Source organism: Salvelinus alpinus, chromosome 5 (genome assembly GCF_045679555.1).
Source record: "Salvelinus alpinus chromosome 5, SLU_Salpinus.1, whole genome shotgun sequence".
In the NCBI taxonomy this organism is placed as follows: domain Eukaryota; kingdom Metazoa; phylum Chordata; class Actinopteri; order Salmoniformes; family Salmonidae; genus Salvelinus; species Salvelinus alpinus.
Window position 1 is genome coordinate 7,438,726 of NC_092090.1, and position 23,343 is coordinate 7,462,068.

The 23,343-nt window shown below is 44.8% G+C and overlaps 1 protein-coding gene across 13 annotated transcripts in view; it reads left to right on the forward strand.

The window, feature by feature from the left end:
* vps13c (vacuolar protein sorting 13 homolog C) overlaps positions 1-23,343 on the forward strand; it is a 229,896-nt gene that overhangs the window by 157,406 nt on the left and 49,147 nt on the right. For all 13 annotated transcript variants that reach the window (XR_011674951.1, XM_071400446.1, XM_071400445.1 and 10 more), the window contains 11 exons: positions 722-889; positions 5,780-5,977; positions 6,457-6,546; positions 7,391-7,546; positions 8,534-8,798; positions 9,114-9,274; positions 11,581-11,702; positions 15,600-15,897; positions 16,389-16,778; positions 22,384-22,488; positions 22,999-23,163. Coding sequence is in view for 12 of the 13 variants with exons in the window: in XM_071400446.1 (XP_071256547.1) it covers positions 722-889; positions 5,780-5,977; positions 6,457-6,546; positions 7,391-7,546; positions 8,534-8,798; positions 9,114-9,274; positions 11,581-11,702; positions 15,600-15,897; positions 16,389-16,778; positions 22,384-22,488; positions 22,999-23,163 (2,118 nt within the window). In the remaining variant the exon portion in view is untranslated. The remainder of the gene's footprint in view (positions 1-721; positions 890-5,779; positions 5,978-6,456; positions 6,547-7,390; positions 7,547-8,533; positions 8,799-9,113; positions 9,275-11,580; positions 11,703-15,599; positions 15,898-16,388; positions 16,779-22,383; positions 22,489-22,998; positions 23,164-23,343) is intronic.

Here is a 23,343-nt window from a genome sequence, read left to right on the forward strand (position 1 = left end):
GAGACCCGTGATATATACATACCCGAGACCCGTGATATATACATACCCGAGACCTGTGATATATACATACCCGAGACCCGTGATATATATATACCCGAGACCCGTGATATATACATACCCGAGACCCGTGATATATACCCGAGACCCGTGATATATACATACCCGAGACCCGTGATATATATATACCCGAGACCCGTGATATATATATACCCGAGACCCGTGATATATATATATCCGAGACCTGTGATATATATACATACCCGAGACCCGTGATATATATACATACCCGAGACCCGTGATATATACATACCCGAGACCCGTGATATATACATACCCGAGACCTGTGATATATACATACCCGAGACCTGTGATATATACATACCCGAGACCTGTGATATATACATACCCGAGACCCGTGATATTATTTCGAGTTCTGGATCCGGTACCCTCTCAGGTATTCGGGTACAGGTGCATCCATGAAGACCTGTAGCTCTGAGTGCTCGGAGTGAGAAATGGTTTGAATTATTGAACCGCCTGATGCACTGAGAGGCTACTTATAAACATAGATCGTCAATCGAGATCGTCAATCGAGATCGTCATCGTCAATCGAGATTTTCAATTGATCGTCAAACATCAGAATCCGCTGACTTCCCCCGTATGAGTAAAGGATAAATAAAGTAGAAAATAAATAGCTCACACGCTCTTCCCTTCCCTCTGTCAGATCTCCCCTGTCATCCTGAACACAGTGATGACCATCACGGCAGCCATGACGGCTAAACCTAAAGACGAGGCAGCAGAGGAGGAGAAGACTGAGGTCAGCGACCTGTGGTCCACCATGAACATCTACACCTCCAACTACTGGTTCCTGGGTGTGGACTCTGCCAGCGAGGTACAGATACTACGTTCGGGGGTCAATTACAGTTCAATTCCATTTCAATTCGGGAAGTACACTGAGAGAAATTGGAATAGGAATTTAGTTTACTTTCTGAATTGACTGGAATTTAAATTGAATACCTCTTTTAATATGTTCTATTGAGGTCTAGAACATTCTGTGCCTATACATTAACCATCTGTCCCTATACAATAACCTTCTGTCCCTATACAATAACCTTCTGTCCCTATACAATAACCTTCTGTCCCTATACAATAATCTTCTGTCCCTATACATTAACCTTCTGTCCCTATACATTAACCTTCTGTCCCTATACAATAACCTTCTGTCCCTATACAATAACATTCTGTCCCTATACATTAATCTTCTGTCCCTATACAATAACCTTCTGTCCCTATACAATAACCTTCTGTCTCGATAAAATAACCTTCTGTCCCTATACAATAACCTTCTGTCCCTATACAATAACCTTCTGTCCCTATACATTAACCTTCTGTCTCTATACATTAACCTTCTGTCCCTATACAATAACCTTCTGTCCCTATACATTAACCTTCTGTCTCTATACAATAACCTTCTGTCCCTATACATTAACCTTCTGTCCCTATACAATAACCTTCTGTCCCTATACATTAATCTTCTGTCCCTATACAATAACCTTCTGTCCCTATACAATAACCTTCTGTCTCGATAAAATAACCTTCTGTCCCTATACAATAACCTTCTGTCCCTATACAATAACCTTCTGTCCCTATACATTAACCTTCTGTCTCTATACAATAACCTTCTGTCCCTATACAATAACCTTCTGTCCCTATACATTAACCTTCTGTCCCTATACAATAACCTTCTGTCTCGATAAAATAACCTTCTGTCCCTATACATTAACCTTCTGTCCCTATACATTAACCTTCTGTCCCTATACAATAACCTTCTGTCCCTATACATTAACCTTCTGTCCCTATACAATAACCTTCTGTCTCGATAAAATAACCTTCTGTCCCTATACAATAACCTTCTGTCCCTATACAATAACCTTCTGTCCCTATACATTAACCTTCTGTCCCTATACAATAACCTTCTGTCTCGATACAATAACCTTCTGTCCCTATACAATAACCTTCTGTCTCGATACAATAACCTTCTGTCTCGATACAATAACCTTCTGTCCCTATACAATAACCTTCTGTCCCTATACAATAACCTTCTGTCCCTATACAATAACCTTCTGTCCCTATACAATAACCTTCTGTCCCTATACAATAACCTTCTGTCCCTATACAATAACCTTCTGTCTCGATACAATAACCTTCTGTCTCGATACAATAACCTTCTGTCCCTATACAATAACCTTCTGTCCCTATACAATAACCTTCTGTCCCTATACAATAACCTTCTGTCCCTATACAATAACCTTCTGTCCCTATACATTAACCTTCTGTCTCTATACATTAACCTTCTGTCCCTATACATTAACCTTCTGTCCCTATACATTAACCTTCTGTCCCTATACAATCAATTTTCAATCAATTTTATTTTATATAGCCCTTCGTACATCAGCTAATATCTCGAAGTGCTGTACAGACACCCAGCCTAAAACCCCAAACAGCTAGTAATGCAGGTGTAGAAGCACGGTGGCTAGGAAAAACTCCCTAGAAAGGCCAAAACCTAGGAAGAAACCTAGAGAGGAACCAGGCTATGAGGGGTGGCCAGTCCTCTTCTGGCTGTGCCGGGTGGAGATTATAACAGAACTATGCCAAGATGTTCAAAAATGTTCATAAGTGACAAGCATGGTCAAATAATAATCATGAATAATTTTCAGTTGGCTTTTCATAGCCGATCATCAAGAGTTGAAAAACAACAGGTCTGGGGCAGGTGGCGGTTCCATAACCGCAGGCAGAACAGCTGAGACTGGAATAGCAGCAAGGCCAGGCGGACTGGGGACAGCAAGGAGTCACCACGGGCGGCAGTCCCGACGCATGGTCCTAGGGCCCAGGTCCTCCGAGAGAAAGAAAGAGAGAAGGAGAAAATTAGAGAGAGCCAAGATTTTCAAAATTTTCATAAATGACAAGCATGGTCAAATAATAATCAGGAATAAATCTCAGTTGGCTTTTCATAGCCGATCATTAAGAGTTGAAAAACAACAGGTCTGGGACATGTAGGGGTTCCATAACCGCAGGCAGAACAGTTGAAACTGGAATAGCAGCAAGGCCAGGCGGACTGGGGAGAGCAAGGAGTCACCACGGCCGGTAGTCCCGACGTATGGTCCTAGGGCTCAGGTCCTCCGAGAGAAAGAAAGAGAGAAGGAGAAAATTAGAGAGAGCCAAGATTTTCAAAATGTTCATAAATGACAAGCATGGTCAAATAATAATCAGGAATAAATCTCAGTTGGCTTTTCATAGCCGATCATTAAGAGTTGAAAACAGCAGGTCTGGGACAGGTAGGGGTTCCGTAACCGCAGGCAGAACAGTTGAAACTGGAATAGCAGCAAGGCCAGGCGGACTGGGGACAGCAAGGTGTCATCATGCCCGGTAGTCCTGACGTATGGTCCTAGGGCTCAGGTTCTCAGAGAGAAAGAAGGAACGAGAGAATTAGAGAGAGCATACTTAAATTCACACAGGACACTGGATAAGACAGGAGAAGTACTCCAGGTAACCAACTGACCCTAGCCCCCCGACACAAACTACTGCAGCATAAATACTGGAGGCTGAGACATTAACCTTCTGTCCCTATACAATAACCTTCTGTCCCTATACATTAACCTTCTGTCCCTATACATTAACCTTCTGTCCCTATACATTAACCTTCTGTCCCTATACATTAACCTTCTGTCCCTATACAATAACCTTCTGTCCCTATACATTAACCTTCTGTCCCTATACATTAACCTTCTGTCCCTATACATTAACCTTCTGTCCCTATACATTAACCTTCTGTCTCTATACAATAACCTTCTGTCCCTATACATTAACCTTCTGTCCCTATACAATAACATTCTGTCCCTATACATTAACCTTCTGTCCCTATACATTAACCTTCTGTCTCTATACAATAACCTTCTGTCCCTATACATTAACCTTCTGTCTCTATACATTAACCTTCTGTCTCTATACAATAACATTCTGTCCCTATACATTAACCTTCTGTCCCTATACATTAACCTTCTGTCCCTATACAATAACCTTCTGTCCCTATACATTAACCTTCTGTCCCTATACAATAACATTCTGTCCCTATACATTAACCTTCTGTCCCTATACATTAACCTTCTGTCTCTATACAATAACCTTCTGTCCCTATACATTAACCTTCTGTCTCTATACATTAACCTTCTGTCTCTATACAATAACCTTCTGTCCCTATACAATAACCTTCTGTCCCTATACATTAACCTTCTGTCTCTATACATTAACCTTCTGTCCCTATACATTAACCTTCTGTCCCTATACATTAACCTTCTGTCCCTATACATTAACCTTCTGTCTCTATACATTAACCTTCTGTCCCTATACATTAACCTTATGTCCCTATACATTAACCTTCTGTCTCTATACATTAACCTTCTGTCTCTATACAATAACATTCTGTCCCTATACATTAACCTTCTGTCCCTATACATTAACCTTCTGTCCCTATACATTAATCTTCTGTCCCTATACATTAACCTTCTGTCTCTATACATTAACCTTCTGTCTCTATACAATAACCTTCTGTCCCTATACAATAACCTTCTGTCCCTATACATTAACCTTCTGTCCCTATACATTAACCGTCTGTCCCTATACATTAACCTTCTGTCCCTATACATTAACCTTCTGTCTCTATACATTAACCTTCTGTCCCTATACAATAACCTTCTGTCCCTATACAATAACCTTCTGTCCCTATACATTAACCTTCTGTCCCTATACATTAACCGTCTGTCTCTATACAATAACCTTCTGTCCCTATACATTAACCTTCTGTCCCTATACATTAACCGTCTGTCTCTATACATTAACCTTCTGTCTCTATACATTAACCTTCTGTCTCTATACATTAATCTTCTGTCTCTATACATTAACCTTCTGTCCCTATACATTAACCTTCTGTCTCTATACATTAACCTTCTGTCTCTATACAATAACCTTCTGTCTCTATACATTAACCTTCTGTCTCTATACATTAACCTTCTGTCCCTATACATTAACCTTCTGTCTCTATACATTAACCTTCTGTCTCTATACATTAACCTTCTGTCTCTATACATTAACCTTCTGTCTCTATACATTAACCTTCTGTCCCTATACATTAACCTTCTGTCCCTATACATTAACCTTCTGTCTCTATACATTAACCTTCTGTCTCTATACATTAACCTTCTGTCCCTATACATTAACCTTCTGTCCCTATACATTAACCTTCTGTCCCTATACCTTCTGTCCCTATACAATAACCTTCTGTCCCTATACATTAACCTTCTGTCTCTATACAATAACCTTCTGTCCCTATACATTAACCTTCTGTCCCTATACATTAACCTTCTGTCTCTATACAATAACCTTCTGTCCCTATACAATAACCTTCTGTCCCTATACATTAACCTTCTGTCCCTATACAATAACCTTCTGTCTCTATACATTAACCTTCTGTCCCTATACATTAACCTTCTGTCCCTATACAATAACCTTCTGTCCCTATACAATAACCTTCTGTCTCTATACAATAACCTTCTGTCCCTATACATTAACCTTCTGTCTCTATACAATAACCTTCTGTCCCTATACAATAACCTTCTGTGCCGTGCCAGGAACATTTGGGGACTCCGTTTACCTCCACTATGCACCTTTGTTTTTGTATTCTCTACCTACAAATGGCATTAAACCTTAACATGACTTCCCCATCTAGGTGACGGAGAGTTTCAGTGACCAGGACGGCCGTAACTTTGGGGAGAGTTTCAAGGTGGATGTGAAGGTGATTCAGGTGACCATGGAGTCTGGTCTGGGTCACCGGACAGTTCCCCTGCTGCTGGCTGAGAGCTCTCTGTCTGGGACGGCCAAGAACTGGTCCTCCCTCCTCTACCTCTGCTCTGACATGACCCTGGAGGTGAGGACCGGAGCTTTTTCACTACTCTCAAGTATCAGCCTAATGGACTTCCTCTTCCTGTACATACAGGAGCTTCTCATGTGTTTTTTTAGGAAGTCAATAGGCAGACAAACAGCTTTTCTTTAGTCTTGTGAATTACAGACTTATGTAGGGATACGTGTTACCTTTGACATTCATGTATCCGGTGTGGTGCAGCGGTCTAAGGCACTGCATCTCAGTGCTAGTGGGCGTCCCATAGGGCAGGGCACAGTTGGCCCAGCGCCGTCCGGGTTTGGCCGGGGTAGGCCCGTCACTGTAAATAACAGTTTGTTCTTCAACTGACTTGCCTAGTTAAATAAAGGTTAAATCAACATTTTAAATCCTTTTGACTACCCGTGTTCTTTTGAATTTCATCATCAATAAAATGTGTTCATTGAAATTGATATAAATGGGATGGATGCTGATTTTTGACACTGTGTGAATATGTTGCCTGTTGACAGGTGAACTACTTCAATGAGACCCATGCTGTCTGGGAACCGCTGATAGAGAGAGTGGAGGACGGCAAACGCAGGTGGAACCTCAAGCTAGAGGTACGCTGAATAACCCTAACCAACATCATAGTGGAACCTCAACAACCCTAACCAACCTCATAGTGGAACCTCAACCTAGAGGTATGCTGAATAACCCTAACCAACCTCGTAGTGGAACCTCAACCTAGAGGTACGCTGAGTAACCCTAACCAACCTCATAGTGGAACCTCAACCTAGAGGTACGCTGAATAACCCTAACCAACCTCGTAGTGGAACCTCAACCTAGAGGTATGCTGAATAACCCTAACCAACCTCTTAGAGGAACCTCAACCTAGAGGTACGCTGAATAACCCTAACCAACCTCGTAGTGGAACCTCAACCTAGAGGTACGCTGAATAACCCTAACCAACCTCATAGTGGAACCTCAACCTAGAGGTACGCTGAATAACCCTAACCAACCTCATAGTGGAACCTAGAGGTACGCTGAATAACCCTATCCAACCTCATAGTGGAACCTCAACCTAGAGGTACGCTGAATAACCCTAACCAACCTCGTAGTGGAACCTCAACCTAGAGGTACTCTGAATAACCCTAACCAACCTCATAGTGGAACCTCAACCTAGAGGTACGCTGAATAACCCTAACCAACCTCATAGTGGAACCTAGAGGTACGCTGAATAACCCTAACCAACCTCATAGTGGAACCTCAACCAACCTCATAGTGGAACCTCAAGTTATATAAACATGATTACGCTGTAGATTAGCAAAACTCAGAAACACAATGACGTTTGTATTTAATTTAATGACCTCGTATTGATGGATGGATGGATGGATAGACCTACAGATCGGTATCTCTATTAATTCCGTGTTTGTGTTCACCATGTTGTCCTCCTTCACCCTGTAGATGAAGAACAATCCTGTGCAGGATAAGAGCCCTGTTCCCGGGGACGACTTCGTGGTTCTCCCCGAGCCGCGTACCGCCATCAACATCTGTTCCAGAGACACCATGAACATTACGGTCTCTAAGTGCTGCCTCAATGTCTTCACCAACCTAGCCAAGGTAGACACACACACACACTAGCACACACACTAGCACACACACACCAACACACACACACCAACACACACACACACCAGCAGACACACTCACACACACACACACACCAGCACACACACCAGCAAACACACACACACACACACACACACACACACACACACACACACACACACACACACACACACACACACACACACACACACCAGCAGACACACTCACACACACACACACCAGCACACACACTCACACACACCAGCACACACACACACCAGCACACACACACACCAGCACACACACACACCAGCACACACACCAGCACACACACACACCAGCAAACACACACACACCAGCAAACACACACGCACACACACAGCCAAGCCGGCACACCCACGTACTGTATACGTGCACACACACACACACACACACACACACACAGAATACAGGAACAGTCAACATTAGACCCATTATTCATGTCAATATGGCCAGATTGAATCTGACCAGGTTAACAGTAGCTCATCCAATCTGCTTCCCTTCTGTCTGATAAAGCCACGGACGTCCTCTAGCTGTGTGATTTAGATCTTATGATTTGATTAAATCAAGCCTGGCTACCGAGTGTCGGCCTGTTGTCTGGACTAATGGGTCTGTTGTACATCATTGTACTGTCCTGACACACAACACAACACATGACAGAGAACACTCTGTCTCCGTATAACCCGGTTCTGATGGCCAGCTGCTCATCTTCAAGGTTTTTCTCCAATTCTTCCTATGAACGTTTGACCCGTTTTCTCCAGCCCTAGTTAAAGCCATTCCTCGACTTAACATCAATATCATTGGTCCTGTTTTTAGACCAGGGTTCATCCAGGTCACACAAACCAACCTATTGTTTACAAGTTTGTTTACAAAATGAACAAGTTTATTAAAAAAATATATATATATAAAATTTCAGCAGGTTTATTCACAGTACAATACCGTTGTGTCATTTCTTCTCAGGCGTTCTCTGAGGGCACAGCCTCTACCTTCGACCACAGTCTGATGGAGAAGGCCCCCTTCACCATCCGTAATGCGCTGGGCACCCCCCTCACCGTGCAGCACAGTGCCAACCTGCGGGTGGTGGCGTCCTCTGGGCAGGGCAAGATCCACGAGGTGGGGGTAGGGCAGAGCGTGGACCTGGAGTTCTCCGGGTCGGGAACCTCGGCGCGGGGAAAACTGTCTGCCTTGCAGCGCCAGGAGAGCTGCCTCTTCAACCTCAGCATCTGTCAGTATATTTATTTACACTTTTTTTTTTATTTACCTTTTATTTAACTAGGCAAGTCAGTTAAGAACACATTCTTATTTTAAATGACGGTCTAGGAACAGTGGGTTAACTGCCTTGTTCAGGGGCAGAACGACAGATTTTTACCTCGTCAGCTCGGGGATTCGATCTTGCAACCTTTCGGTCAGTAGCTGAACAATGTCCACCGGTCTGTCTCCTCCACAGTTCCTACAGGTTACAGTGAGATCTCCAACATGGCGGTGGATAATAGATCCAGTCAGTAGCTGAACAATGTCCACCGGTCTGTCTCCTCCACAGTTCCGACAGGTTACAGTGAGATCTCCAACCTGGCGGTGGATAAGCCTGGCAGGAGGCTGTATAACGTGAGAGATCCCGTGCTACAGGAGAACGTGTCTGTGTTGCTACAGATTGACGCCTCGGAAGGAAACAAGGTCATCACTGTCCGCTCTCCGCTACAGGTCAGAAAATCACTATGGAGCTGTCCTCTATCACTCACTCTCTCTGGAGCTGTCCTCCATCACTCACTCTCTATGGAGCTGTCCTCCCACTCACTCTCTATGGAGCTGTCCTCCATCACTCTCTCTCTATGGAGCTGTCCTCCATCACTCTCTATGGAGCTGTCCTCTATCACTCTCTCTCTATGGAGCTGTCCTCCATCACTCTCTATGGAGCTGTCCTCCATCACTCTCTCTCTATGGAGCTGTCCTCCATCACTCTCTCTCTATGGAACTGTCCTCCACATCTCACTCTCTATGGAGCTGTCCTCCATCACTCTCTATGGAGCTGTCCTCCATCACTCACTCTCTATGGAACTGTCCTCCATCACTCACTCTCTATGGATCTGTCCTCTATCACTCTCTATGGAGCTGTCCTCCATCCCTCTCTATGGAGCTGTCCTCTATCACTCTCTATGGAGCTGTCCTCCATCACTCACTCTCTATGGATCTGTCCTCCATCACTCACTCTCTATGGATCTGTCCTCTATCACTCTCTATGGAGCTGTCCTCCATCACTCTCTATGGAGCTGTCCTCTATCACTCTCTATGGAGCTGTCCTCCATCACTCACTCTCTATGGATCTGTCCTCCATCACTCACTCTCTCTCTATGGAGCTGTCCTCCATCACTCTCTCTCTATGGAACTGTCCTCCATCACTCTCTATGGATCTGTCCTCTATCACTCTCTATGGAGCTGTCCTCCATCACTCTCTATGGAGCTGTCCTCCATCACTCACTCTCTGGAGCTGTCCTCCATCACTCACTCTCTATGGATCTGTCCTCCATCGCTCTCTCTCTATGGAGCTGTCCTCCATCACTCTCTATGGAGCTGTCCTCCATCACTCTCTTTCTATGGAACTGTCCTCCATCACTCACTCTCTATGGAGCTGTCCTCCATCACTCTCTCTATATGGAGCTGTCCTCCATCACTCACTCTCTATGGATTTGTCCTCCATCACTCTCTCTCTATGGAACTGTCCTCCATCACTCACTCTCTATGGAGCTGTCCTCCATCACTCACTCTCTCTCTATAGAACTGTCCTCCATCACTCTCTCTCTATGGAGCTGTCCTCCATCACTCTCTCTATATGGAGCTGTCCTCCATCACTCACTCTCTATGGATCTGTCCTCCATCACTCACTCTCTATGGAGCTGTCCTCCATCACTCACTCTCTATGGAGCTGTCCTCCATCACTCACTCTCTCTGGAGCTGTCCTCCATCACTCACTCTCTATGGAGCTGTCCTCCATCACTCACTCTCTATGGAACTGTCCTCCATCACTCACTCACTCTCTATGGAACTGTCCGCCATCACTCACTCTCTATGGCACTGTCCTCCATCACTCACTCACTCTCTCTGGAGCTGTCCTCCATCACTCTCTCTCTATGGAGCTGTCCTCCATCACTCTCTCTCTATGGAGCTGTCCTCCATCACTCACTCACTCTCTATGGAGCTGTCCTCCATCACTCACTCACTCTCTATGGAGCTGTCCTCCATCACTCACTCACTCTCTATGGAGCTGTCCTCCATCACTCTCTCTCTATGGAGCTGTCCTCCATCACTCTCTCTCTATGGAGCTGTCCTCCATCACTCTCTATGGAACTGTCCTCCATCACTCACTCTCTATGGAGCTGTCCTCCATCACTCTCTCTCTATGGAGCTGTCCTCCATCACTCTCTCTCTATGGAGCTGTCCTCCATCACTCACTCTCTATGGAGCTGTCCTCCATCACTCTCTCTCTATGGAGCTGTCCTCCATCACTCTCTCTCTATGGAGCTGTCTTCCATCACTCTCTCTCTATAGAGCTGTCCTCCATCACTCTCTCTCTATGGAGCTGTCCTCCATCACTCTCTCTCTATGGAGCTGTCCTCCATCACTCACTCTCTATGGAGCTGTCCTCCATCACTCTCTCTCTATGGAGCTCTCCTCCATCACTCTCTCTCTATGGAGCTGTCCTCCATCACTCTCTCTCTATGGAGCTGTCATCCATCACTCTCTCTCTATGGAGCTGTCCTCCATCACTCTCTCTCTATGGAGCTGTCCTCCATCACTCACTCTCTATGGAGCTGTCCTCCATCACTCTCTCTCTATGGAGCTGTCCTCCATCACTCTCTATGGAGCTGTCCTCCATCACTCTCTATGGAGCTGTCCTCCATCACTCTCTATGGAGCTGTCCTCCATCACTCTCTCTCTATGGAACTGTCCTCCTGTAGGCTATAGACATGATGTCATCTTTAACTGTTTTTCAACGTTGTTTTGTGTTTCAGATCCAGAACCATTTCTCAGTGCCGTTTACCATCCTGAAGTATTGTCCCAAATCCAGAGGGATGGTTCATATAGGACTGGCAGAACCCGAGAAAGAGTCTGATGTAGCCCTGGACTCGTACAGGTAATAACCATGTTGGTAGTACAGGTAATAACCATGTTGGTATTACAGGTAATAACCATGTTGGTAATACAGGTAATAACCATGTTGGTAATACAGGTAATAACCATGTCGGTAGTACAGGTAATAACCATGTTGGTAATACAGGTAATAACCATGTTGGTAGTACAGGTAATAACCATGTTGGTAATACAGGTAATAACCATGTTGGTAGTACAGGTAATAACCATGTTGGTAATACAGGTAATAACCATGTTGGTAGTACAGGTAATAACCATGTTGGTAGTACAGGTAATAACCTTGTCGGTAGTACAGGTAATAACCATGTTGGTAGTACAGGTAATAACCATGTTGGTAATACAGGTAATAACCATGTCGGTAGTACAGGTAATAACCATGTTGGTAATACAGGTAATAACCATGTTGGTAGTACAGGTAATAACCATGTTGGTAGTACAGGTAATAACCATGTTGGTAATACAGGTAATAACCATGTTGGTAGTACAGGTAATAACCATGTTGGTAGTACAGGTAATAACCATGTCGGTAGTACAGGTAATAACCATGTCGGTAGTACAGGTAATAACCATGTTGGTAGTACAGGTAATAACCATGTCGGTAGTACAGGTAATAACCATGTCGGTAGTACAGGTAATAACCATGTCGGTAGTACAGGTAATAACCATGTTGGTAATACAGGTAATAACCATGTTGGTAGTACAGGTAATAACCATGTTGGTAGTACAGGTAATAACCATGTTGGTAGTACAGGTAATAACCATGTTGGTAGTCCTGGACTCGTACAGGTAATAACCATGTTGGTAGTCCTGGACTCATACAGGTAATAACCATGTTGGTAGTCCTGGACTCATACAGGTAATAACCATGTTGGTAGGACAGGTAATAACCATGTTGGTAGTCCTGGACTCATACAGGTAATAACCATGTTGGTAGTCCTGGACTCATACAGGTAATAACCATGTTGGTAGGACAGGTAATAACCATGTTGGTAGCCCTGGACTCGTACAGGTAATAACCATGTTGGTAGCCCTGGACTCATACAGGTAATAACCATGTTGGTTTCCCTGGACTCATACAGGTAATAACCATGTCGGTAATACAGGTAATAACCATGTTGGTAGCTCTGGACTCGTACAGGTAATAACCATGTTGGTAGCCCTGGACTCATACAGGTAATAACCATGTTGGTAGTCCTGGACTCATACAGGTAATAACCATGTTGGTAGGACAGGTAATAACCATGTTGGTAGCCCTGGACTCGTACAGGTAATAACCATGTTGGTAGCCCTGGATTCGTACAGGTAATAACCATGTTGGTAGTCCTGGACTCGTACAGGTAATAACCATGTTGGTAGCCCTGGACTCATACAGGTAATAACCATGTTGGTAGTACAGGTAATAACCATGTTGGTAATACAGGTAATAACCATGTTGGTAATACAGGTAATAACCATGTTGGTAGCCCTGGACTCGTACAGGTAATAACCATGTTGGTAGCCCTGGACTCATACAGGTAACAACCATGTTGGTAGCCCTGGACTCATACAGGTAATAACTAACGTGTATGACACCGGGCGCTAGTACTCGTGTCCACCAACGAGTGTTCGAGTAACTTCCCCTTGAATTGCCGTAATTATATTTGCTACTTATCATCGTAGGAAGCGAGATACACTTTTACCGAGTGTTTGCACGTGTGAGCCGCACGTCGCAAATGTACCCAAACTGACAATTTTACATTAATTACATTGGTTACTTATCGTATGAATGGACAGCTCTATTTCAACATAGCTTCTGAAAGGCCGGTGATCGCAGCGTACAGACGAAGGATACTATTTATGAGATGCTAATCATAAACAGGAAATTAAGAGGTTGATGTGTGATGAGCTGGGCAGCTTGGGAGATCCAGGTGTCCCCTTGCTCAGTCTCTGTATCCATTATCCGGCTCGAAGGACCACGTTCGAGAGAGTGGCACCATAAGTGTTCTAGTGCTTTAAACAAGTGTTCTAGTGCTTTAAACAAGTGTTCTAGTGCTTTAATCAAGTGTTCTAGTGCCTTTAAACAAGTATTCTAGTGCTTTAAACAAGTGTTCTAGTGCTTTAAACAAGTGTTCTAGTGCTTTAATCAAGTGTTCTAGTGCTTTAAACAAGTATTCTAGTGCTTTAATCAAGTGTTCTAGTGCTTTAAACAAGTGTTCTAGTGCTTTAAACAAGTGTTCTAGTGCTTTAAACAAGTGTTCTAGTGCTTTAAACAAGTGTTCTAGTGCCTTAAACAAGTGTTCTAGTGCTTTAAACAAGTGTTCTAGTGCTTTAAACAAGTGTTCTAGTGCCTTAAACAAGTGTTCTAGTGCTTTAAACAAGTGTTCTAGTGCTTTAAACAAGTGTTCTAGTGCTTTAAACAAGTGTTCTAGTGCCTTAAACAAGTGTTCTAGTGCTTTAAACAAGTGTTCTAGTGCTTTAAACAAGTGTTCTAGTGCTTTAAACAAGTATTCTAGTGCTTTAAACAAGTATTCTAGTGCTTTAAACAAGTATTCTAGTGCCTTAAACAAGTATTCTAGTGCTTTAAATTATTAACCCCCTAGACCCACCGGTGCATCAATATAAGTTGCATAACAAACGATTCCCCTTCAAAATCCGTCAGTTTAACCTAGAGATGTTGTTGTGTTTATTTCATTGGACGCGTCTCAATCCACTCCATTCACTAGTGTCGCGTTTCCTCATCTGGGGTGAAAGAGCGCTGTTTTGTCAACTTATTTAGCATCCGAACGGTTTGGCGTACAAACTATGACCGTTTTATTGAAAGGGTAGACTCTCACGAACACAACGGTGTTCTCCGTTTTGCTCTATTGACTTACAAGTGTCAGGGGACTCGTCTGAAGTCGCTACCGTCGATGTGCCAAATTCTTTGTTTGTAACGTCGGAACCGTTTGTGCTACAAATTAGTTGAGTATCTGGAGCATCAGCATTTGTGGGTTCGGTTACAGGTTCAAAATGGCCAGAAACAAATAACTTTCTTCTGAAACTCGTCAGTCTATTCTTCTGAGAAATGAAGGCTATTCCAAGAGAGAAATTGCCAAGAAACTGAAGATCTCGTACAACGCTGTGTAATACTCCCTTCACAGAACAGCAGTCTCAACGTCAACAGTGAAGAGGCGACTCCGGGATGCAAAGAAAAAGCCATATCTCAGACTGACCAATAAAAATAAAAGATTAAGATGGGGAAAAGAACATTGACACTGGACAGAGGAACTCTGCCTAGGAGTCGGAGTCGCGGTCCCGTAGTCGCCTCTGTTGACATTGAGACTGGTGTTTTGTGGGTAATATTTAATGCAGCTGCCAGTTGAGGACTTGTGAGGCGTCTGTTTCTCAAACTAGACACTCTAATGTACTTGTCTTGCTCAGTTGTGCACCGGGGCCTCCCACTCCTCTTTTTATTCTGGTTAGAGCCAGTTTGCGCTGTTCTGTGAAGGGAGTAGTACACAGCGTTGTACGAGATATCTAAAAAGGGTCCTAAAATTCTAAATCAAATAGTTAAATGATCCATAGTTTGAACCATCTTAAAACAATTCCATACGTCAGCTTAGCAATTCCCAACCGCTTAGACTTACAGGGGTTAAACAAATATTCTAGAACTTTTAACAAATGTTCTAGAACTGTAAACAAATATTCTAGAACTTTAAACAAAAGTTCTAGAACTTTAAACAAAAATGTTCTAGGACTTTAAACAAATGTTCTAGGACTTTAAACAACTGTTCTAGAACTTTTATACAGACTCCCCTGTCCTTGTTTCACTCCTCTCTCTGATGCAGATGTCGGCTAGGGTTATGTTTAACTGGATTGTTAGTTATTAAACGTGGTCTCCTCGTCTCTTCTCCCTCTATAGGTGTCAGCTCTTCCTCCAGCCAGCCGGGCGCCTGGAGGGCCAGTACGGCCCGTCGTCTAGCTGTATCGCCTGGAAGGAGCAGGTCCACCTGAGCTCTGAGGTGCGGTCCCTTCTCCAGTGTCCGTCGGCAGACAGCAGCTTCCTGCCCCTCCAGGTGACCACCTTGGCCACACCAGATCACCTGTCCTTCATTTCCTCCCAGCGAGAGGACGACTGGGACCCTGCCTACGTCATCCACCTCCACCCCGCTGTGACCCTCCGGAACCTGCTACCTTACAGCATCAGATACCTACTGGAGGTAGTACCACTTAGATAACCTAAACATGAAGACAGTCACTAGGCTAGGACCTAAACATGAAGACAGTCACTAGGCTAGGACCTAAACATGAAGACAGTCACTAGGCTAGGGCCTAAACATGAAGACAGTCACTAGGCTAGGGCCTAAACATGAAGACAGTCACTAGGCTAGGACCTAAACATGAAGACAGTCACTAGGCTAGGACCTAAACATGAAGACAGTCACTAGGCTAGGACCTAACTCTAGACCTGTACCCTGCCTTACAGCATCAGATATATACTGGAGGTAACTCTACACATTCCAGTGACTAAGGGAAGAAGGCACAGGTGTAGACTAAAAGATATATAAGAACAATCAGCCAGCCACTAGACTTTGATTTCATTATTTCCTGTTGTTACGCCATGTTGAGATCCCTCCACAGTGCAAAGATACTTTCCTAACGGATACAATATCATTATAAAAATGATCTATCCATTAATCCATCTGTCCAGGGCTCAGCAGATTTCCATGAGCTTCAGGAGGGCAGCACAGCAGACATCCTGAACGCCCGTGTAGGAGGTGAGATCATGGAGATGGTCCTGGTTAAATACCAGGGTCGCAACTGGTCCGGACGTATCCGTATCGCCCAGGACATGCAGGAGTTCTTCCCTGTGTGTTTCGCCTGCGACTCGGCGGAGAAGCTGACCGTGGACCTGAGCGTGCACGTGACGCGGCAGCGTGGACGACTGGCGCTGGCGGTCTTTAGCCCCTACTGGGTCGTCAATAAGACGTGCAGGGTTCTGCAGTACCGAGCAGAGGACGTCTACGTCAAACATGCTTCGGACTTCAGGGACGTCGTCCTCTTCTCCTTCAGGAAGAAGAACATCTTCAGCAAGAACAAGGTAGGAAAGCGTCTGACTGTCTTATTTTATTTAACCTTTATTTAACTAGGCAAGTCCGTTAAGAACAAATTCTTATTTACAATGACGGCCTAGGAAAAGGCAAAAGGCCTCCTGCGGGGACGGGGGCCTGAGATTAATATAAATAAATACATACAATATAAATATAGGACAAAACACACATCACAACAAGAGAGACAACACAACACTACATAAAGAGAGACCTAAGACAACAACATAACATGGCAGCAGCACATGACAACACAGCATGGTAGCAACACAACATGGTAGCAGCACAAAACATGGGACAAACATTATTGGTCACAGTCAACAGCACAAAGGGCAAGAAGGTAGAGACAACAATACTGTTGTCACCCAAAGCAGCCACAACTGTCAGTAAGAGCGTCCATGATTGAGTCTTTGAATGAAGAGATGGAGATAAAACTGTCCAGTTTGAGTGTTTGTTGCAGCTCGTTCCAGTCGCTAGCTGCAGCGAACTGAAAAGAGGAGCGACCCAGGGATGTGTGTGCTTTGGGGACCTTTAACAGAATGTGACTGGCAGAATGGGTGTTGTATGTGGAGGATGAGGGCTGCAGTAGATATCTCAGATACGGGGGGAGTGAGGCCTAAGAGGGTTTTATAAATAGGCATCAACCAGTGGGTCTTGCGATGGGTATACAGAGATGACCAGTTTACAAAGGAGTATAGAGTGCTGTGATGTGTCCTAGAAGGAGCATTGGTGGCAAATCTGACGGCTGAATGGTAAAGAACATCTAGCCGCTCGAGAGCACCTTTACCTGCCGATCTATACATTATGTCTCCGTAATCTAGCATGGGTAGGATGGTCATCTGAATCAGGGTTAGTTTGGCAGCTGGGGTGAAAGAGGAGCGATTACGATAGAGGAAACCAAGTCTAGATTTAACTTTAGCCTGCAGCTTTGATATGTGCTGAGAGAAGGACAGTGCGCCATCTAGCCATACTCCCAAGTACTTGTATGAGGTGACTACCTCAAGCTCTAAACCCTCAGAGGTTGTAATCACACCGGTGGGGAGAAGGGCATTCTTCTTACCAAACCACATGACCTTTGTTTTGGAGGTGTTCAGAACAAGGTTAAGGGCAGAAAAAGCTTGTAGGACACTAAGAAAGCTTTGTTGTAGAGCATTTAACACAAAATCCGGGGAGGGGCCAGCTGAGTATAAGACTGTATCATCTGCATATAAATGGATGAGAGAGCTTCCTACTGCCTGAGCTATGTTGTAGATGTAAATTGAGAAGAGTGTAGGGCCTTAGGATTGAGCCTTGGGGTACTCCGTTGGTGACAGGCAGATTGTCTTACTTTATACACTGCACTCTTTGAGAGAGGTAGTTAGCAAACCAAGCCAAAGACCCCTCAGAGACACCAAGACTCCTTAGCCGGCCCATAAGAATGGAATGGTCTACTGTATCAAAGGCTTTGGCTAAGTCAATAAAAACAGCAGCACAACATTACTTAGAATCAAGGGCGATGGTGACATCATTGAGGACCTTTAAGGTTGCAGTGACACATCCATAACCTGAGTGGAAACCAGATTCAACCTTAAAGAAGAAAGGGTCTAAACCATCTGACCCAGATGGTTTTTTGGGGTCAAGTTTAAGGAGCTCCTTTAGCACCTCGGATTCAGTGATTGCCTGCAGGGAGAAACTTTGTAGCGGGACAGGAGGAGAAGTTGGAGAAGCATCAGGGATAATCGCATTAGAAGGGGTGGGAGATGAGGAAATGTTGGACGGGCAAGGGAGGCATGGCTGAGTCAAATAGGAATCCTGACTTAATGAAGTGATTAAAGAGCTCAGCTATGTGGTCCTTGTCAGTAACAACCACATCATCAACATTAAGGGACATGGGCAGCTGTGAGGAAGGTTTATTCTCCAGGTCTTTAACCGTTTTCCAGAACTTCTTGGGGTTAGACCCACAGAGAGAGAGCTGCTCCTTAAAGTAACTAACTTTTGGCCTTCCGGATAGCCTGAGTGCACGTATTTCTCATTTTCCTGAACGATAGCCAGTCAGCCTGAGTATACGTGTGCCGAGCATTTTGCCAAATGCAATTCTTGAGGTGGAGTAACTCTGCAAGATCACGGTCGAACCAGGGGCTGAACCTGTTTTTAATTCTCATTTTCTTTATGGGAGTGGTGTTTGTTAACAATACCACTGAAAATATCAGAAAAGAAGGTCCAAGCGTCTTCGACAGAGGGGATGAAGCTGATTCTGTACCATTTTACGGAGGTCAGTTCACGAAAGAAGGCTTGCTCATAAAATATTTTTAGCAAGTGTCTATAACAAATCAGGAGAGGTCGTTTCACTGAGCAGCTATTACGAACACGGGCTGTAAAACGGTGATGAATGGTCTTTGAACAGCAGGATGGGGCTTCAGAGGACGCTTCAAAGACTCCTGACACTTGTTGGGCCAAAAGCCCTTTTACTTCACACCTTAGTGCTGGTTGAAAACATGTTGAAAAATGTAAGAGCTCATATTAAGCTGTGTCTCTCTCTCTCTCTGAGGGGAGGCGTGTCTTTCAGTGTTTCAGTTTTCAGTGTCTAACAGTGTTTCTCAAACCTTTCCCCAAACTGCTCCCTGAATTTGATATATCCCAGATGGATTCATTCATAGTTGAATCAGGTGTGCTAGTTCAAGGATTACAACAAAACTGTGAAAATGTCTGGGATTCCTGGAGGAGAGGTGTGAGAAACACTAGTCTCTAACAGACAGCATCTTTAAAAGTGTTTTTCCTCTCTTAGATCAGCTGCTTCTCTCAGTAACGCTGGGTGTTGTCTTTCTACAGCTGTTTCTCTCGGTAACGCTGGGTGTTGTCTTTCTACAGCTGTTTCTCTCGGTAACGCTGGGTGTTGTCTTTCTACAGCTGTTTCTCTCGGTAACGCTGGGTGTTGTCTTTCTACAGCTGTTTCTCTCGGTAACGACTGGGTGTTGTCTTTCTACAGCTGTTTCTCTCGGTAACGACTGGGTGTTGTCTTTCTACAGCTGTTTCTCTCGGTAACGCTGGGTGTTGTCTTTCTACAGCTGTTTCTCTCGGTAACGACTGGGTGTTGTCTTTCTACAGCTGTTTCTCTCGGTAACGCTGGGTGTTGTCTTTCTACAGCTGTTTCTCTCGGTAACGACTGGGTGTTGTCTTTCTACAGCTGTTTCTCTCGGTACCGACTGGGTGTTGTCTTTCTACAGCTGTTTCTCTCGGTAACGCTGGGTGTTGTCTTTCTACAGCTGTTTCTCTCGGTAACGACTGGGTGTTGTCTTTCTACAGCTGTTTCTCTCGGTAACGCTGGGTGTTGTCTTTCTACAGCTGTTTCTCTCGGTAACGCTGGGTGTTGTCTTTCTACAGCTGTTTCTCTCGGTAACGACTGGGTGTTGTCTTTCTACAGCTGTTTCTCTCGGTAACGCTGGGTGTTGTCTTTCTACAGCTGTTTCTCTCGGTAACGACTGGGTGTTGTCTTTCTACAACTGTTTCTCTCGGTAACGCTGGGTGTTGTCTTTCTACAGCTGTTTCTCTCGGTAACGCTGGGTGTTGTCTTTCTACAGCTGTTTCTCTCGGTAACGACTGGGTGTTGTCTTTCTACAGCTGTTTCTCTCGGTAACGCTGGGTGTTGTCTTTCTACAGCTGTTTCTCTCGGTAACGACTGGGTGTTGTCTTTCTACAGCTGTTTCTCTCGGTAACGCTGGGTGTTGTCTTTCTACAGCTGTTTCTCTCGGTAACGCTGGGTGTTCTCTTTCTACAGCTGTTTCTCTCGGTAACGCTGGGTGTTGTCTTTCTACAGCTGTTTCTCTCGGTAACGCTGGGTGTTGTCTTTCTACAGCTGTTTCTCTCGGTAATGCTGGGTGTTGTCTTTCTACAGCTGTTTCTCTCGGTAACGCTGGGTGTTGTCTTTCTACAGCTGTTTCTCTCGGTAACGCTGGGTGTTGTCTTTCTACAGCTGTTTCTCTCGGTAACGCTGGGTGTTGTCTTTCTACAGCTGTTTCTCTCGGTAACGACTGGGTGTTGTCTTTCTACAGCTGTTTCTCTCGGTAACGCTGGGTGTTGTCTTTCTACAGCTGTTTCTCTCGGTAACGCTGGGTGTTGTCTTTCTACAGCTGTTTCTCTCGGTAACGACTGGGTGTTGTCTTTCTACAGCTGTTTCTCTCGGTAACGCTGGGTGTTGTCTTTCTACAGCTGTTTCTCTCGGTAACGACTGGGTGTTGTCTTTCTACAGCTGTTTCTCTCGGTAACGCTGGGTGTTGTCTTTCTACAGCTGTTTCTCTCAGTAACGCTGGGTGTTGTCTTTCTACAGCTGTTTCTCTCGGTAACGCTGGGTGTTGTCTTTCTACAGCTGTTTCTCTCGGTAACGCTGGGTGTTGTCTTTCTACAGCTGTTTCTCTCGGTAACGCTGGGTGTTGTCTTTCTACAGCTGTTTCTCTCGGTAACGCTGGGTGTTGTCTTTCTACAGCTGTTTCTCTCGGTAACGCTGGGTGTTGTCTTTCTACAGCTGTTTCTCTCGGTAACGCTGGGTGTTGTCTTTCTACAGCTGTTTCTCTCGGTAACGACTGGGTGTTGTCTTTCTACAGCTGTTTCTCTCCGTAACGCTGGGTGTTGTCTTTCTACAGCTGTTTCTCTCCGTAACGCTGGGTGTTCTCTTTCTACAGCTGTTTCTCTCAGTAACGCTGGGTGTTGTCTTTCTACAGCTGTTTCTCTCGGTAACGCTGGGTGTTGTCTTTCTACAGCTGTTTCTCTCAGTAACGCTGGGTGTTGTCTTTCTACAGCTGTTTCTCTCAGTAACGCTGGGTGTTGTCTTTCTACAGCTGTTTCTCTCGGTAACGACTGGATGTTGTCTTTCTACAGCTGTTTCTCTCGGTAACGCTGGGTGTTGTCTTTCTACAGCTGTTTCTCTCAGTAACGCTGGGTGTTGTCTTTCTACAGCTGTTTCTCTCGGTAACGACTGGGTGTTGTCTTTCTACAGCTGTTTCTCTCGGTAACGCTGGATGTTGTCTTTCTACAGCTGTTTCTCTCGGTAACGACTGGGTGTTGTCTTTCTACAGCTGTTTCTCTCGGTAACGACTGGGTGTTGTCTTTCTACAGCTGTTTCTCTCGGTAACGCTGGGTGTTCTCTTTCTACAGCTGTTTCTCTCGGTAACGCTGGGTGTTGTCTTTCTACAGCTGTTTCTCTCAGTAACGCTGGGTGTTGTCTTTCTACAGCTGTTTCTCTCGGTAACGCTGGGTGTTGTCTTTCTACAGCTGTTTCTCTCGGTAACGCTGGGTGTTGTCTTTCTACAGCTGTTTCTCTCGGTAACGCTGGGTGTTGTCTTTCTACAGCTGTTTCTCTCGGTAACGCTGGGTGTTGTCTTTCTACAGCTGTTTCTCTCTGTAACGCTGGGTGTTGTCTTTCTACAGCTGTTTCTCTCGGTAACGACTGGGTGTTGTCTTTCTACAGCTGTTTCTCTCGGTAACGCTGGGTGTTGTCTTTCTTCAGCTGTTTCTCTCGGTAACGCTGGGTGTTGTCTTTCTACAGCTGTTTCTCTCGGTAACGACTGGGTGTTGTCTTTCTACAGCTGTTTCTCTCGGTAACGACTGGGTGTTGTCTTTCTACAGTTGCAGCTCTGTGTGTCCACCAGTTCCTGGTCTGATGGCTTCTCATTGGATACGGTGGGGAGTTATGGGTGTGTCAGATGCCCTGCCAACACCATGGACTATCTGGTGAGAAAATGACAACATACACAAAGAGTCACAACTCTCTGGAATGTACCTTTTTTTATTTAGCATATAATGCTTTATCCAAGTGACTTACAGTGAACTCATTCAGTGACTCATGCAGGACTCAAACCCACAACTATGATGTTCTGTGTTTTAACCAACCGAGACACTATGAGGACGTACAGTCTGACAGTATAAGTTGTGTGTTTGTAGGTTGTGAGGACGTACAGTCTGACAGTATAAGTCGTGTGGTTGTAGGTTGTGAGGACGTGCAGTCTGACAGTAAGTCATGTGTTGTAGGTTGTGAGGACGTGCAGTCTGACAGTAAGTCATGTGTTGTAGGTTGTGAGGACGTACAGTCTGACAGTAAGTCATGTGTTGTAGGTTGTGAGGACGTGCAGTCTGACAGTAAGTCATGTGTTGTAGGTTGTGAGGACGTACAGTCTGACGGTATAAGTCATGTGGTTGTAGGTTGTGAGGACGTACAGTCTGACAGTAAGTCATGTGTTGTAGGTTGGCGTCAGCATTCAGATGAGTAGTTTCAACCTGACCAAGATGGTGACCATGAGTCCGTTCTTCACGCTGGTCAACAAGTCTTCCTACGAGCTGGAGGTGGGAGAGGTGCGGACTGAGGAGGGCAGCGTCAACGGGAAGTGGCACTACATCTCCTCTACAGAGGTGAGGACCGACCGTGTCGCTTTGCTGTGCTTGTGAGGACCGGCTGTGTGTGTTGCTTTGCTATGCTTGTGGGGACCGACTGTGTGTTGCTTTGCTGTGCTTGTGGGGACCGACTGTGTGTTGCTTTGCTGTGCTTGTGGGGACCGACTGTGTGTTGCTTTGCTGTGCTTGTGGGGACCG